The following is a 15,210-nucleotide window of genomic DNA, read 5'->3' as shown; positions in this document are numbered from 1 at the left end:
GCTTTGGCTGGGAGCAGCTGCTCGGTGCTTCGCCAGGATCGATTTCCCTTCAAGTGGCCCATTCTCACTAACAAAGGGCTCTGGTGACCCAGGTGGCTGTCACTGCCCCCTCCCCTCCAAGCGGAGGATATGCCTCTCGGCTGGAGCTGTTTTCTTTGAGATTCATTTCTTTGAAGGCTCTGGAAAACTCCAAAGGATGGGCCGAGTCAGCCCCCGCCATGTACTCACCTGGAGCTTGCTGGTGAATTTCTCTGCCTCTCTGTCTTGCCCGGGCCAGTCCACCCCCAGTGGTCTTCCTGACCAGACCTTTCCTCTGCTCACACATGATTATGGGCTGAATGGTGTCCTCCCCCCACCACTCCAAATTCATATATTGAAGTCCTCACCCCCGGGACCTCAGAATGTGACTGTATTTGGAGGTAGGGTCTTTGAAGAGGTAATTAAGTTAAAATGAGGTCATTAGGGTGGTCTCTAATCCAATAGGACTAGTGTCCTTATAAGAAGAGATGATTGGGGGAGAGAGTATAGCTCAGTGGTAGAGCGCATGCTTAGCATGCACGAGGTCCTGGGTTCAATCCCCAGTACCTCCATTGAAAAAAGACCCCCACACTAAACCCTTCTTAAAGAAAAAAGAGAGAGAGATGATTAGGACACAGACACACACGGAGGGATGACCATGTGGAGACACAGGGAGAAGATGGCCGTCTACCAGCCGAGGAGCGAGGGCTCAGGAGAGACCAACCCCACTGACACCCGGCCCTCAGACCTGCAGCCTTCAGCACTGCTTCTGTTGTCTGATACACACAACACCCTTCCTGGCCTCCCATCATTCAAGACCCTGTGTGACCAGGCACCTGACTGTCTGAGGGTCCCACAGGGAAACATGGCTCCTTCAAAAGGGTTGAGCAAAGAGAATTCAATGAAATGACCATTTTCAGAGGGGTGGGCGGGGTTAAGAGAACAAGCATGTTGCTGCCCTCTCCCCCAACCCCCACCTGGCCTCAGAGAGAGAGGAAGCCCCAGCCGGGGGAGGGAGTACTGGTTTGCTGGAGCTGCCATAACAAAGTACCACAAATCAGGCAGCTTAAACAACAGAAATTGAATTTCTCATTGTTTCAGAGGATGCTAAGTCCAAGATCAAGGTGTCAGCAGGGCTGGTTCCTTCTGAGGCCTCTCTTCCTGGCTTGTGGATGGCTGTCTTCTCACTCTGTGTGTGTCTGTGTCCTGACCTCCTGATAGTGACACTAATCATATTGGATTAGGGCCCACTCTAATGACCTCATTTAATTACCCCTTTAATGAGTTTATCTCCAAATAGGTTATGCTTTGAGGTCTTGGGGAGTGAGGACTTCAAAATACAAATTTGGGGTGGAGGGGGACACAGTTCAGCCCGTAACAGGAGGGATACCCAGAGGAGCCACCAGCATCAGAAGGGGACACAGCCACCATGAAACCACTGCTTGGCAGGACGGGAACAGGGGAGTCAAAACCTCAGACTCTCTCCCCTGCCCCACCCACCAGTCTCCCTCGGCCACTCTCATTGTCTAGACTTCGTGGGAAGCTGGAGAGCAGGGGATTCTGTGAGGCATGGGCTGCAGGGTGGTGGGGGCGGGGCCAACCTCCCAGAGCATCAAGCAGGAGTGGGGAGGGAGGATCTGGATGGGCAAACAGAACATCCAGCTCACCTCCCGGCTTCCCAATTTGAGCTTCAGCTCCTCTCTGAACACTGTCAGGTGCTCTTCCTCTGAGAGTAGAATCTTCTCTAGAGCAGGAATCTTTGCCTTGCTTGTTGCTGCAATGTCTTGGGTACCTTGAGCAGCGCCTGGCACAGAGCAGGTGCTCAATAAATATTTTGGGATCCCTTTGCCCACGCCATTCCCTTTGCCTGGAACCCTCAAAACCAGGTTCCGTAGCCAGCCTCTGCCCTTAGGGCATCCTGAGCTGCTCCCATCCCGGTCCTGGTCGCACTGTTTTATAATCGCCTCTACTTGTCTTTCAAATATCTTAGCTCACTGAACCCTCAAAACACTAACATTGTCATCACCCTCCTCCCCTCGGCGGAAACCGAGGTGCAGAGAGAGGAGCTTGCCCAAGGTAACGCAGAGCCAGGGTTTAATGCAGACTGTCTGGCCCCCGGGTATACTGGGCTGCCTTTCTGTGTTGCCTGTCAGCATCTATTTGCTTATTTTCATGCTGTAATCAATTTTATCACACTCACTGGTATATTACATTGCCGCTGTTAAGCCATTTGAATATATTAATGACAACCTCAATGACATCAGTACTATTCTTAGCTCCATATTACAGCTAGAGAAACGGAGGCCCAGGGTGGCTAAGTCGCTTGCCCAAGGTCACACAGCAGAGCTGAGATTGGAACTCAGGTGACCTGGCCCCGGAGTCGGCACGCCAAATGACCATGCTCTGTTGCCTCACCTTGGCTGAAGGAATTGAATGACCATCTTTGAAACCCTGGAATGTGTGTCCAAGGTAAAGCCAAGTGATAAAAGATTTGGACTTCAAATTAACTTGCCTCCCCCAGGCGCACACACGGAGCCTGTGGAAGTCAGTTTCAGGCGGTGCTGATGCCTGGCTGTCCCCATGAGTTATTAGCCAGCGGATCAGGGCCCCTGTCACCTCCCGGCCACACTGTCCTACCTTCAAGGCCTCCCTCCCTCCCTCCCTCCAGCCCCCGCCTGGCAGCCTCGCTGCCAACACCTCCGTTTTGTGCAGGGGCGTCCCTGGCTCCCGGCATGAAATGCCCGAGCCAGCCACGGAAGATCAATTTCCCCCATGACGACCTTTTCCACGCGCCGACGGATTGATTTCAGGAATCCATCCCCAGTCAGCGTGCCCGGCCCCAGCCGCCCCCACCGCAGGCGCTGATGGCTGCAAATTTATGCCCAGGCCAGAAATTGAATTCCTGTAAGTCGAGAGAAGTGTTGGAAAAGCTCACCCAGGCTCATTTTTACTTCTGACAAACTTCAGGCAAGAGATTAAACGTGAGTCAGTGTCTTCCAGCAGCAGGGACCTCGGCAGCGGGGAACTGTGCCTTGACGTGGGCATTTTTTTTCTGACATCCCCTGCCTTCACCTTGGCCTCTCAGGGCTGAGAAAGAAAAACAGCCAGACCCATAGGCCTGTGTGGTTACAGGGAATTCCCATTTCTGACCAGGCTAGTGTTAGGAGCACGTTCTGTGTACCCAAAAGCAGGCCTCTTGGTCCCTGTGGCAAATATTGAGCTATTCAAAGGCATGGGAAATAAAGCCTCTAATTCATCTCCGTCACCAGCCAGACCCCTTCCTGGTCCTGAAGCCGACAACCTCGGCAACTCTGTGAGGTTCTAATTAATCCTCCTTGGGCTGTGACAGAGAGGACATCCAAATGTGGATAATTCCAGAGCCCCTCAGCCCGCACTCCGCCCCCTGCCAGAGGCCAGAGCCCGGGGAGGGAGAAAGAGAGAAACCAAGTGATAGCCCTGAGAAGGAAGAAACCCCGTCTTGCTAGAAAGATCTTTCTCACTCGCCTTGAAAAATGAGGTGTCCGATGCAAATGTGGCTGCTTCGCTTTGGTACCAAAGCCCCTAAATATTAAAGAAATGAATCCTTGATGTCTACAAAGAAAGGATCAAAAACAAGCCTCTCTGAAAGGAGAAGAGCTTTTATTTCGCTGTGAACTTTTCTAGATGTAGCCTCTGGCAGGGCTGCCTGCAGAACACGGAGGATAAAGAAATAGATGATGGCCATTCATGTGCTCGTTCATTCAGGAAGGAGCTGTGAAGTAGCTACTGCATGCCAGGCATTGGACGGGGAGCCGGGGAAGTCTCAGGGAGAAATTAGGACCTGGTTCCTGCCCTTAAAAGCCAGTGGGGCCATTCTACAAAAATCTCTTAACTAATAGTTCTCAAAACTGCCAAGGTCATGAGAAGCAAGGAAAGGCTAAGAAACGATGATAGGCCAGAGGAGTGAAGGAGACAGGACAGCTAATTGCAATGTGGAATCCTGGATGGGATTCTGGACCAGAAAAATGACATGAGTGGAAAACCTGGGGAAATCCGAATAACGTCTGGAGTTTAGTAGCAGCGATGCACCAGTGCTGGTCTCTTAGTTGTGACAAGTGTATCAGGAGTGTGTAAGATGTTAACAACCAGGGAAATCGGGTGAGGGACATCTGGAAGTTCTCTGTCCTATCTTCATGACTTCTGTAAATCTAAAATCATTCAATATTAAAAAGATTATTTTAAAAATCAGCAGGAGGGGTGGGTATAGGTGAGTGGTAGAGCATATGCTTGGCATGCATGAGGTCCTGGGTTCAATCCCCAGTGCCTCCGTTAAGAAAAAAAAAGCCAGCAGGAGACATGGAACAGTTCCAGAACAGTGCGGGTTCCGTGCGTTGACAGAAAAGCTCCCACCGACTGGGCATTCACAACGTGCCAGGCACCATGACTGACTTTTGGCATGAACAAATTTACAAAGATTTGGTATTTGTAAAGCAGCTTAGAAAAACATCTTACTTCATTCAGGTTGCTATAACAAAATACCCTAAATCGGGAGACTTAAGCAACAAATATTTATTTCTCATGGTTTTGGAGGCCAAGAGCAAGGCACCTGCAGATTCAGTGCCCGGTGAGAACCAGATTCCTGGCTCATGTATGGTGTCTTTCCTCTGTGTTCTCACACGGCAGAAGGCCTCAGGGAGTTTCCTTGGGTCTCTTATAAGGGCACAAATCCATCTCCCAAAGGCCCCACCTCCAAATACCATCATATTGGGGATTAGATTTCAGTGTATGAATTTGAGGGAGACAGAAACATCCAGTGTAGAGCAGAGAGTTAAATAAAATATAAAACCTGAGGGCGAGGCATCCCATGACTTTTAACCCCATCTCTCTGCAGAGGACACTCAAATATGTGTCTCTAGCCACACCCTCTCTGCTCCTCTCCCCAGCTGCCTACTTGATATTTCCACTTGGTTGTGGGCATAAGCATCGTGAACTGAATGTGCCTCAGGCTGGACTCTTGATGTCCATCCCTCCCAACATTTCCTTCCCCCACCCATTCCTCATGGGCTTCTCCTCCAGCCTTCCCCAGCTCAGCAAGGGGAGCCCCCATCCATCCACTCCATTACTAAGGCCCCCAAAGTTGGAGTCATGCTCAACTCTCCTCCTTCCCTTCCACTCCATATCTGGTCCTTTGAATCCTGTGGGCTCTGTCATTAAAACATAGGAATCTACCCATTTGCTGTCCCCATTACATCTACGCTGGTGCAAGCCCTCATCATGGCTCGTTTGGATGACTGTGGGGGTGGGCAGCACGTTCAAAGGCCCTGGGGTGATAAAGAGCTCAGGAGATGTGGAAGATCTGAAAGGAGACCCGTGAGATTCAGGAGGCTCAAGTGAGAGTTTGTTTCCCTGCTAGAGGGGTCTCCTCGACTGGCGTGTCCTTGAGTGCTGGGGAGGGGGAGGAACCTGTGCTTCCTCAAAGATGACTGGAGTGGCCCTTGTACTGTAGCCTCCATGCAGGCCTCTGTCCTACTTTTAGGGCCGTCTGTAGGGAGCCATGGTGGTTCCAAAAGTCAGGGCCACACTCAGAGAGGATGGACTGTATTTATAAATTCTTGCACAAGGCAAGCCTTGTCCACACCTTCCCTGGACCCTAGGAAGGGTAGTCAGTCAAAAAGAGACCTGTGTGAAATGGACTCATGGGCTAGAAAACAAACTGGTCACCATGGGGGAAAGGGGCGGGAGGGATAGATCAGGAGTTTGGGAGTAATAGAGGAACATTAGTATATATAAAATAGATAAACAACAAGGTCCTACTATATTCAATTCAAGGGAACTATATTCAATTTCTTGTAATGAGCTGTAATGGAAAAGAATCTGAAAAAATACATACATGTGTATGCATATGTATAACTGAATCGCTTTGCTGGGCATCTGAAACTAACATTGTAAATCAACTACACGTCCATAAAAAATGAGAATTAAGCAGGGGATGGTATAGCTTGGTGGTAGAGTGTGTGCTTAGCGTGCATGAGGTCCTGGGTTCAATCCCCTGTACCCCCACTAAAAACTAAATAAAAGTAGATAAACCTAACTACCCTCCCAACAACAACAACAACAAACAACAACAAAAAGAATGAAACACACACACAAAAGACCTGTATCTCTTCCCACCTTTCCCAAGAAAGTCTGTTTCATCCATTATTGGTCCACAATGGCACTGTGACACCAGAGCCCAAGACATCCTGGAACGGATGTTGGACTGGGGCTCGTGGGGCACTTGGGGGTCTTCTGCCAGGGCCTGGGTGGATTTCGAGGGTGAGAGGTTGTGCAGTCAAATGCTCTGCCGCTGAGCTGTACCCCCTTCTGAGGGTGAGAGGTTGTGTATGCCAGCCTGAATAGCCTCTCGGGGCAAGATGTGTTGGAAGGGAATGAATGAATGAATGAATGGACTCACAGTCACCCCTGCCCCCCATCTCACTGCAGCCCCTCCCCCAGCCACAGGTTCTCACGAGCCAATCTCCAGCAGCTCAGGCTATGGGAGGCCCCGGTTCTCCATCTCAGCGTGGGTGAGCTGATATCTTCTTTAAGGCCCGTCAAGTTTATCACTCAAAAGAGATTTGCCCAATTCTTCGAGGTCGGACAGGGCCAGCCTGCTATTATCTCAAGCCCTCCGAAGGGACTCGGTTCCCGTCACGGCTGAGATGTGGCAGACAAGCATGTCCCTGATCATTCATCACGGCCATTCTGCCATCCCTGCAGTCAGAGGGAAGCCACGGCCGCCTCTGGGCCTGCCTCAGACGATCTGCAGCTTGATCTCAGATGATCCCTCCCTGGGAGAGATGGAAACCAGTTTGGTGGGAGAAGGATAATGCATGGTGGGTCTGGGAAGGTGTTAGCTCTCTGTCCCACCAGCCGATCAACGTCTAGTCATTCAACAAATGTTCATTGTTCCAGGCCCCCGGGGGATTCAGCAATGAGCAAAACAGATAGAACTCCCCCTCCCTATGTTGCTTCCCGTCCAGAGGCGGAGGCGGGCTTTGGGCCAGTGGTCAAAGCCATGAGGTCCTAATGGCCATTGCAATCAGGTCTTGAGGGAGGACAGGGGAGGAGCAGTGCGGTGATGTAGATTGTGGAGCCAGATGGCCGGTGTTTAAATCCCAGCTCCACCACTTACAGGCTGTGACGCTCTGAGCCCTCTCTCCCCCAGCTTTCTTCACCTATCGAAGGTGGGTAATGATCGCGTCTGCCTCCTAGCATTGTGGTGAGAGCTCAGTCAGTTAAAGCATGCAGAGTGCTTAGAACAATGCTTGACACATAGTAAGAAATAGAAATATTAGGGGAAAAAGGCACAGGATGCCTTGAGAGGTGGGTGACATGGGGCAGGGACAGTGGAAGCTGCTTTTGGAAGGGACTTGCATGCTTGAACCTTAGAAATGAGGACGTTAGTCTGGCCATGAGATGGGGTTTTGATGGCACAGAGTCCAGCCGGTGCAAAGGTCTGAAGGTGGGAAAAAGCACGGTGTGGTCCAGGAAAAGCAGGATGACTAGAGGATGGACCACAGCAGACACGGCAGTGTGTGCCTGATCGATTGCCTGTTACACTGAAATAGGACTCCCCTCCACCCAGTCACGTCAAGGAGATGCTCTAGGACAGGAAGCTGGCGGAGCCACGTGGCGGGCGGGGTGGAGCAGCGTCTTTGTCCATCTTCTGTGGGACTCAACTCTCTGCCATCCGGCTGTCTGTGACTCCTCATCTTCCTGCAGCCTCAGCCTCGAATGCAGTAGACTTTGACCGATTCTTCTAGACCATCTCAGCTCAGTGCCCGCACCCAACTCAAACCATGTTGACTTCAGGATGTTGCCAAATCGGCTTTAGAGTGTCATGAAGAGAATAATAATAATAACAAAGACTTCTGTAGCACTAACTACATGCCGGTGACATGCTCACACATATGTATTACGGGCTCATTCAAGCAACCCTGCAGAATAGGTGCAGTTCTTATGTCCATATTATAGATGAGGAAACAGGCACAGGGGGGTTAAACGGCTCACACCGCAAGTGAGTGACGGAGCCAGGACATACACCCAGCAGCCTGACCCTGGCACCCTGCTCTGAAACATCTGGCTCTAACCTACCACCCGGGTAGGAAGAAGAAACATCCGAGTCATTTCGAGTGTAAGGATGTTATCTGGAAAGATGCCGGTGACATCACACGGGCTCCTTTTTGGGAGGACCGTGGGAGAGATCCTTGCCTGTTCTTGGTACTAAAAATAGTTAAGTTTTCTCCTGAGCATCTGGCATGCTTTTGTTTCAGGACACTGGGAGCCGCATAAATGACCAGCTTTCCCTTTTTGAGTTGGCTGCTAAGGAGCTTGGAGCCAAATTTATGGCCCAACCATATGCTGGTTGTTCAGGTTTTTAAGGGATGGGTTTTTCTTAGCCTCGCTTCTGGTTGTACATCCCCACATTTCTCTTTGCTCCTTTTCTCCCTTTCAAAAAAAAAAAAAAACTTTAGGGAGGGAGAGTATAGCTAAGTGGTAGAGCTCATGCTTAGCATGCATGAGGTCCTGGGTTCAGTCTCCAGTACCATCAGTGAAAAATAACTAAATCAATAAATGTAATTACCTCCCCCCAAAAACATTTTAAAAGCCCATTAAAAAATCTTTAAAGAGAGCGAAAAAAATCTTCACAAGAACAATAAATGTTTATTGTAGAAAACTTAGGAGATAAATTTGAAGATGGTGATAAAAATCCATGCTAGTCCTCAATTTTAGTGGCTGCATCATATTCCCCTCTGTAGATGCACTTTAAGTTTTTAAATCGAGCCCTCTATTGGCAGACAACTAGAGGGGAAAAAATTCCAGTTGTTCAATTTTCAACAGCACTTTAATGAGCTTTCTTGTAGCAACTGAGTGCTTGTCCACACGATTTCCCTGGGCTAAATTTTTTTTTAAATTTTATTTATTTATTTTCTTAATGGTGATACTGGGGATTGAACTCAGGACATTGTGCATGCTAAGCGTGCACTATACCACTGAGCTATCCCCTCCCCACTGGACTTAAATTCTTAGACTCAGATTGGCTGGCTTAAATGGAAATGCAGAAGCCTTAAAGCTTTGGCTCTGGATTGGCAGAATGCCCTCCAGAAACATCTAATTCCTGCTCTTCTATTTAATTGGAGCTATCGTGTGGTATTTTACATATCCTTGTAAACCACTTGGAGTCTTCTCTGGAACAAGGCAGGGAACAAATAAATATATGAGTCCCAAGCCACTTCTGCTTCCTGATTAAATTATCCAGCCTCAAACGCAATAATATCCTTGACTTATTAAGAAGCAGCCGCTTGCTCTGTTCCTGTTGGCTAATCCCCGATAGCCAGTGCTTAACTGTTGGCTGCCCCTGGGATCCTGTAGCAATCCCTCTGCCCCCAGAAGAACCAGGAATTGTTTTTTGAACCAAGACGTAGGTGGCGGAGCTGCAGGCTGAGCCCGTGATCCCAGATGCAGCAGAAAGAAAAACTTTTCCTGGGTGTCTCATACTCAGTCAATCCTGGACCTGTTACTCAGACTGCTGCTTAATTGGGGCAGCAGCCTGGGTGAAAGGATTTGAAAACTCCCAGCCAGAAAAGACAATTTGAGGAAAAGCTCCTTGAGTGCAGAGCTTACCCACTGAGAGCCCATTAGCAGGAATATTAAACTTGGACCCAGCAGCTTGGCCAAGAGAGTGGCTGGCTTCCCCATGGTATTGGACACATCCGAGGTGAGACAGGCCACCAGACCAGAGGCGTCTGTACCTGGTGAGCTGCTGGGCTCTCACACCGGCTGTTACAAAGCTTTTCCTTAGTTAGGGGCGTTCTCTGTCCCTAGTTCTGTGACCTCCAAGAATTCATGACTTGGGTTCCAAGCTAAATACAGTCCGGGAGAGCTGGCATTTGGAATCTCAAACAGTGAGCCTTCCAGGACATTCCAACGGTTCCCGGGGACATGAACTTGACTGTGCATTTGAACTTGAACCCGATGGGCGAAACTCAGGCTCTCTGCCGCGCTGAGATTTAGCAACTAAACCCCAGGCATTTAATTACACTACTGCAGAGAACACTCTGGCGAGGTGCATCCGACGCAGACAATTATTTTAGGAAAACCGTGGAGACCTTCTCTCCGCACCACTTAAATCTTGCTTCTCTTTTACAATTCAGTATTTCATATGTTGAGAGAAAATGGCTTGTTTGCTTCAGAGGGCACGCTACGAAATGTAGGAAGGCGACGTTAATTATGTTGAACTGCACAAATGAGAATCTCCTGGGGGGTTCTGTCCAAATTGCTTGGGGATCAGAGCCAGGGGAGCACAGATGGAGCCACCCGGACTCCTGTTCATGGTTTTGTTTTTTGTTTTTTTTAAGAAATGTATGTGCCATAAAAAAAAAAAAAAAAAGATGACTCGAGTTCTGCATTCACCCAGAACCAAGAGGGGAGGCATTCCTGGGTCACCCTTCTTGGGCCATTCTTCTTGTCTTAGGTCTGGCTCCATCAGAAGCAGAGCCGGAGGAGGGGAGGTGAGTGCAGGTGTTCAGCTGAGAGGTGGCCCCAGGAGGAACCAGTGGGAAAGGGAGATGGGAAGTGAAGGAAACCCGTGGGGGGTTTGGTGCCTGCTGATGGGCAGAGTGCCATTGTGGGCACCTAAGCACAGACCCCAGTGGGCTCCCCTGGGAACCTGCGTGCACCTCGGAGTTCTCCCACCAGAGAGGCGGGAGTTTATCACTAACTCCTCCTATGGGGACTGCCGGGTGCGGGGGGCGCTTCTGCCTGCCCGGTGCAAAGGCAGAGCGGGCTCCAGCAGAGAAAGCCCTCGGCTGTGGGGGATCCCGGGCGCTCTGCAGAAAGGCTGGAGAGGCGTGAGTGCTGGCTCCCCTGGGATGGCTCTTCCGCGCAAGGGAGGCTGGGAAGGTGAGTGACTGCATTCCTCCACGGGGGAGACGGGGACTTGTAAAGAGGGGGTTCCCTCAACCCCAAAAGTGTGTACAGAAGGTGCCAAGAATGACTAACGACAATAGCTTCAGGTGGCGTTCATGAATTGTCTATTTTTCTTACAAATTAGTGGAGGAGTCAGCTCATCTGTACGAGGCTATCGCTTGCTCACATTCCAATGAGCTTTAAAAAATAAAAATAAAAAGGCTTTATTGAGTGGGAGTGAAAAAGGTGGGCTAGTAGCTGGAGTCTCTGGGATTGCTTGTAACTCACAACCTGGCATATCTCTGCTCCAGCTCCTGGGAACAGCCTCTGCTTGGTGATAAGCAACAGCTGTGCAAAGGACCAATTCTTGTGGGGGCTTTGTTTCTCTGTAAAAACACTTGTGGTTTTATCAGAATTTCTTCCCCATCTTTAGGAATGAATTTTTGAATAGTACAGAATCTTGCATGTCCCACCTCTTCAGTCATCACCCATCATCGCTTGCCTGGACTAGTGGGGCTCCCACCCTCACCACACACACCCCAGTCTGTTCACCCCACAGCAGCCAGAGGGTGCCTGTGAACACCTTAGTCATGTCCTGTCCATCCTCTGTTCAGAACCCTCTGTGGCTCCCACCTCACTCAGAGCAAAAATTCAGTGTCCTCCCCATGGCACATAAGCCCTGCTCTCCTATCCCTCCTTGTCCTCATCACCCTCCCCCCGACTTTTTCCCTTGTTCACCCTGTTCTAGCCACACTAGCCTCCTCCATGTTTTCCAAACACACCAGGTATGGTCCTGCCTCAGGGCCTTTGCACTTGCTGTTTTCGCTGCCTGGAACATCTTTCCCCAGATATCCTCATGGCTCCTTCCTCACCTGCTTCAGAGTTGTGCTTACTGGACCTCAAGGTACTTCCAGAGCCCATACGTGACTGTGGGCCAGGGAAGCAGACAGGGAGGTCCCAGGTCTGTGAGTCAGTATGAGTCCAATTCTATGTTTTCACAGTGATCGTGGAGGCAGTGTTGTGTGTGTGTGAGAGAATGAATTCCTGTCTCATGGAAGGGCTCAACTCCCACAATTCCTTGCTGTGTTCCTTAACCCCTCGTACTTATCATCTGTAAAATGGAGCTCCCTAAGGAGGGATGGAGATCACACACGTCTTGCACTCAGTATGTGGTCTGGCACATTCCAAGACTCCAGCAAAGGGCATCTATCATTTCCCTGGGGCCCCCTTCCTCCCCTAGAGGTGATGGGACAAATACTCCATTGGGTTCCCACTGTCTGACCCTGACCTCCCCATAGACCCTCTTCCAAAGCCCAGAGGAAGGCTGGCAGCTGTACACATCGGCCCAGGCTCCGGATGGAAAATGCATCTGCACGGCCGTGATCCCTGCGCAGAGCACCTGCTCCCGCGATGGCCGGAGCCAGGAGCTGCGGCAGCTGATGGAGAAGGTAAGAATCTCCCGGTCTCCCTCTGAAAGCCTCCCAATTCCCACCCTGCCCTCTGCCCCCATCCAGGTCAGCTGGGGCCAGATCCAGCCTCACGGATTATTCAGAGCTGGCGAAGAACCCAGCTCCCCTCCAGGCAGATGTTTTAGTCAATATCTGTTCAATGCTTCTTTGGAGGAGAAACTGAGTGCCGAGTGGGGACAGAGGAGGAGAACCCCAGTGACAGCACCTGAGTCTCTCGTGTTTGATCTCCGGCCCCACCCTGCACTCAGCCAGACTCATCTGCTAAGAGGGGTCTCATCTCCCATCCCGAGAGGCTTATATAAAGATTCCTTCCCCTTCTGATTCTGGTCGACAGAAGATGGTCCCCATCCAATACATTCCCAAAGATATTTTGGTGCCCTTTATAGACTAACTGCTGTCCTTTGCCACTACCCAGCTGAACTGCCCATTAGTTAGCTCTAATATCTCAGTTGAAAGGGACCAGCGACCTTCCACCATCATCCTGTGGAGAAGGAAGCTGGAAGCTGTTCCAGAAAACAGACAGGACACTTGTTGGCACTGGAGTCTCCCACCCATTAACTCTGTAGGATCTTGCCTTGCCCGTGACACCAGAATTGCCTTCCCCAACAGTCTGTGGTATCCCCTGAGTGTTGACAATGGCTATAAGAATGTTCTGTGGCATCCACGGTGCGTATCAGGTTGTCGGCTTTCTGAGAACTTCCAAGTGTCACGTGAGCAATGGTGCAGGAACGTCTGTGTATTTCAACATGCAGCCAGTGCTGTCTCTGAGGTCGCCTTGGCCAGGTGGAGGTGGGAGCTAGAGGACCCGGCAGGATTAGGAGAGGCCGGAGCGAGTGAATTTCCATTCCCTCATTTAGCCGAAAAGTATTTATTGAGCACCTAGTATTTATTGAGCACTCAGCTGTGGACACACCAGACACTAGGTTTGCCTCTGAGGATCACACCTAGAGGAGACAGATAAATAAGAATGTTGCAGGTCGTAGCCCTAGCTGGGAAGAAGAGAACTGCGTAAAGAGGGGGGGATGAGCAGCTGCTGGAAGCAGAGTGGTCCAGGAAGGCTGCTCTGAGGAGGTGGTGCTAGAACTGAGACATGAAGGATGAGGAAGAGCCGGCCATGTAAAGATGAGGGGAAACTCCAGGTAGAGGGATCAGCAAGTGCAAAGGCCCTGAGGACAGAAGAAGCTTCGAGTCTGAGAGTGAAGCTGGGATGGTGGTTGGGGTGGATGAACACGGAGAGATGGCAGGCGAGGAGGCAGGACCAGCCCGCAGGGTCTGCAGGGGAAGGGGATCCAACCGTCCTTTTGAAAATCTCCCTCTGGCTGCCGTGTGGGGAACTGAGCGCCAGGGACCAGGTTGAAGGCAGGGAGGAGGGAAGAAGTGGGAGCTGGTGGTGGCCAGACCAGGCAGTAGCGATGGGTGGATTGAGCGAGCAATTGGGAGGTTGCTGGTGTGGTCAGGGGAGGAGAAGTTGGTTGGGTGTTTGGCCTCTGGCCCGGCCTGGCTTTGTCTGTGGCATCTCGGGGGCAGGGACAGGAGTCTGGCTCTCCCTAACCCTCCCAGTTCCTAGGTTCAGAACGTCTCCCAGTCCATGGAGGTCCTTGAGTTGCGGACGTACCGTGACCTCCAGTACGTGCGCAGCATGGAGACCCTCATGCGGAGCCTGGATGCTCGGCTCCGGGTGGCCGACGGGTCCCTCTCGGCCAAGAGTTTCCAGGTGGGTCCTTCTGGGTTCAGGTCAGAGGTCAAAGGAAGAACTGGGATCAATGCCCATTAGTTCTGAGAGCGAGGTCATGTGTAAGAAGGACCAAGGGTTGGCTGGGATCTAGGGTCCAGTGTGGGCGAAATGTCCAACCAGGTGTGCATCAGAGATAAGGGATGAAGTTATGGATCGAAGGCTGGGGTCAGGTTTGGGTGACCGATCAGGGGTCGGGACCAGCGAGGGTTCCATCTTGGCGAGCAGGAGCTGAAGGACAGGATGACGGAGCTGTTACCCCTGAGCTCGGTTCTGGAGCAGTACAAGGCAGACACGCGGACCATTGTGCGCCTGCGGGAGGAGGTGAGGAATCTCTCCAGCAGCCTTGCAGCCATCCAGGAGGAGATGGGTGCCTACGGGTATGAGGACCTGCAGCAGCGGGTGATGGCTCTGGAGGCCCGGCTCCACGCCTGCGCCCAGAAGCTGGGTATGCCTTGATGTTTGACCTTGACCCCTGACCTCCATGTCCACCCCCAATACCTTCTGTGTACCCAGGGCATGGTTTTGACCTCTAACTTCTAAACTTTGACCCTTAACATCCCCATCCAAGGCCAAAAATAGACCCAGAAGCTGGAAATGGCCCCGACCCTACAGTTCTAGTTCCTCACCCCCAGCTTAACTCCACCTTGGGACCAGTTCTGGATCTTCCCTCATCTTTGGTCCCAACCCTTCAGTCTGATCACACCATTTCCTCTTTGCCCTGCCTCCCTCGGGCTCTTCTCATCCCTCACCCTCATGACCCTGTTCCTGCCTCCCAGGCTGTGGGAAGCTGACTGGGGTCAGTAACCCCATCACCATTCGGGCCATGGGGTCCCGCTTCGGCTCCTGGATGACCGACACGATGGCCCCAAGTACGGACAGCCGGGTGAGTGACTGGGCCCACCCCAGGGGTCAGGACCCGGGGGAGACATGGGCTGAGGCTGCCTGTAAGTGCCCAGCGATGCCGCATCAGCGATTATCCTGTAGCCTGAAGTGTCCCAGGGTCTCCAGGCCCTTGGAGCCCCCCTGACTGTCTAGTGGCCACCAAGTGACCAAGAACTT

The 15,210-nt window shown here is 51.3% G+C and overlaps 1 protein-coding gene across 2 annotated transcripts in view; it reads left to right on the top strand.

Annotated features, from left to right (window-relative positions):
* Positions 1-15,210, top strand: part of OLFM2 (olfactomedin 2) — a 56,045-nt gene that overhangs the window by 38,683 nt on the left and 2,152 nt on the right. For both annotated transcript variants that reach the window (XM_032465584.1, XM_032465583.1), the window contains exons 2-5: positions 12,246-12,395; positions 13,984-14,130; positions 14,377-14,596; positions 14,928-15,034. In XM_032465584.1, the coding sequence (XP_032321475.1) occupies positions 12,246-12,395; positions 13,984-14,130; positions 14,377-14,596; positions 14,928-15,034 (624 nt within the window). The remainder of the gene's footprint in view (positions 1-12,245; positions 12,396-13,983; positions 14,131-14,376; positions 14,597-14,927; positions 15,035-15,210) is intronic.

Source organism: Camelus ferus, chromosome 22, assembly GCF_009834535.1.
Source record: "Camelus ferus isolate YT-003-E chromosome 22, BCGSAC_Cfer_1.0, whole genome shotgun sequence".
In the NCBI taxonomy this organism is placed as follows: domain Eukaryota; kingdom Metazoa; phylum Chordata; class Mammalia; order Artiodactyla; family Camelidae; genus Camelus; species Camelus ferus.
The sequence above is the reverse complement of the archived record's forward strand: the minus strand, read 5'-3'. Positions and strand labels throughout refer to the sequence as shown.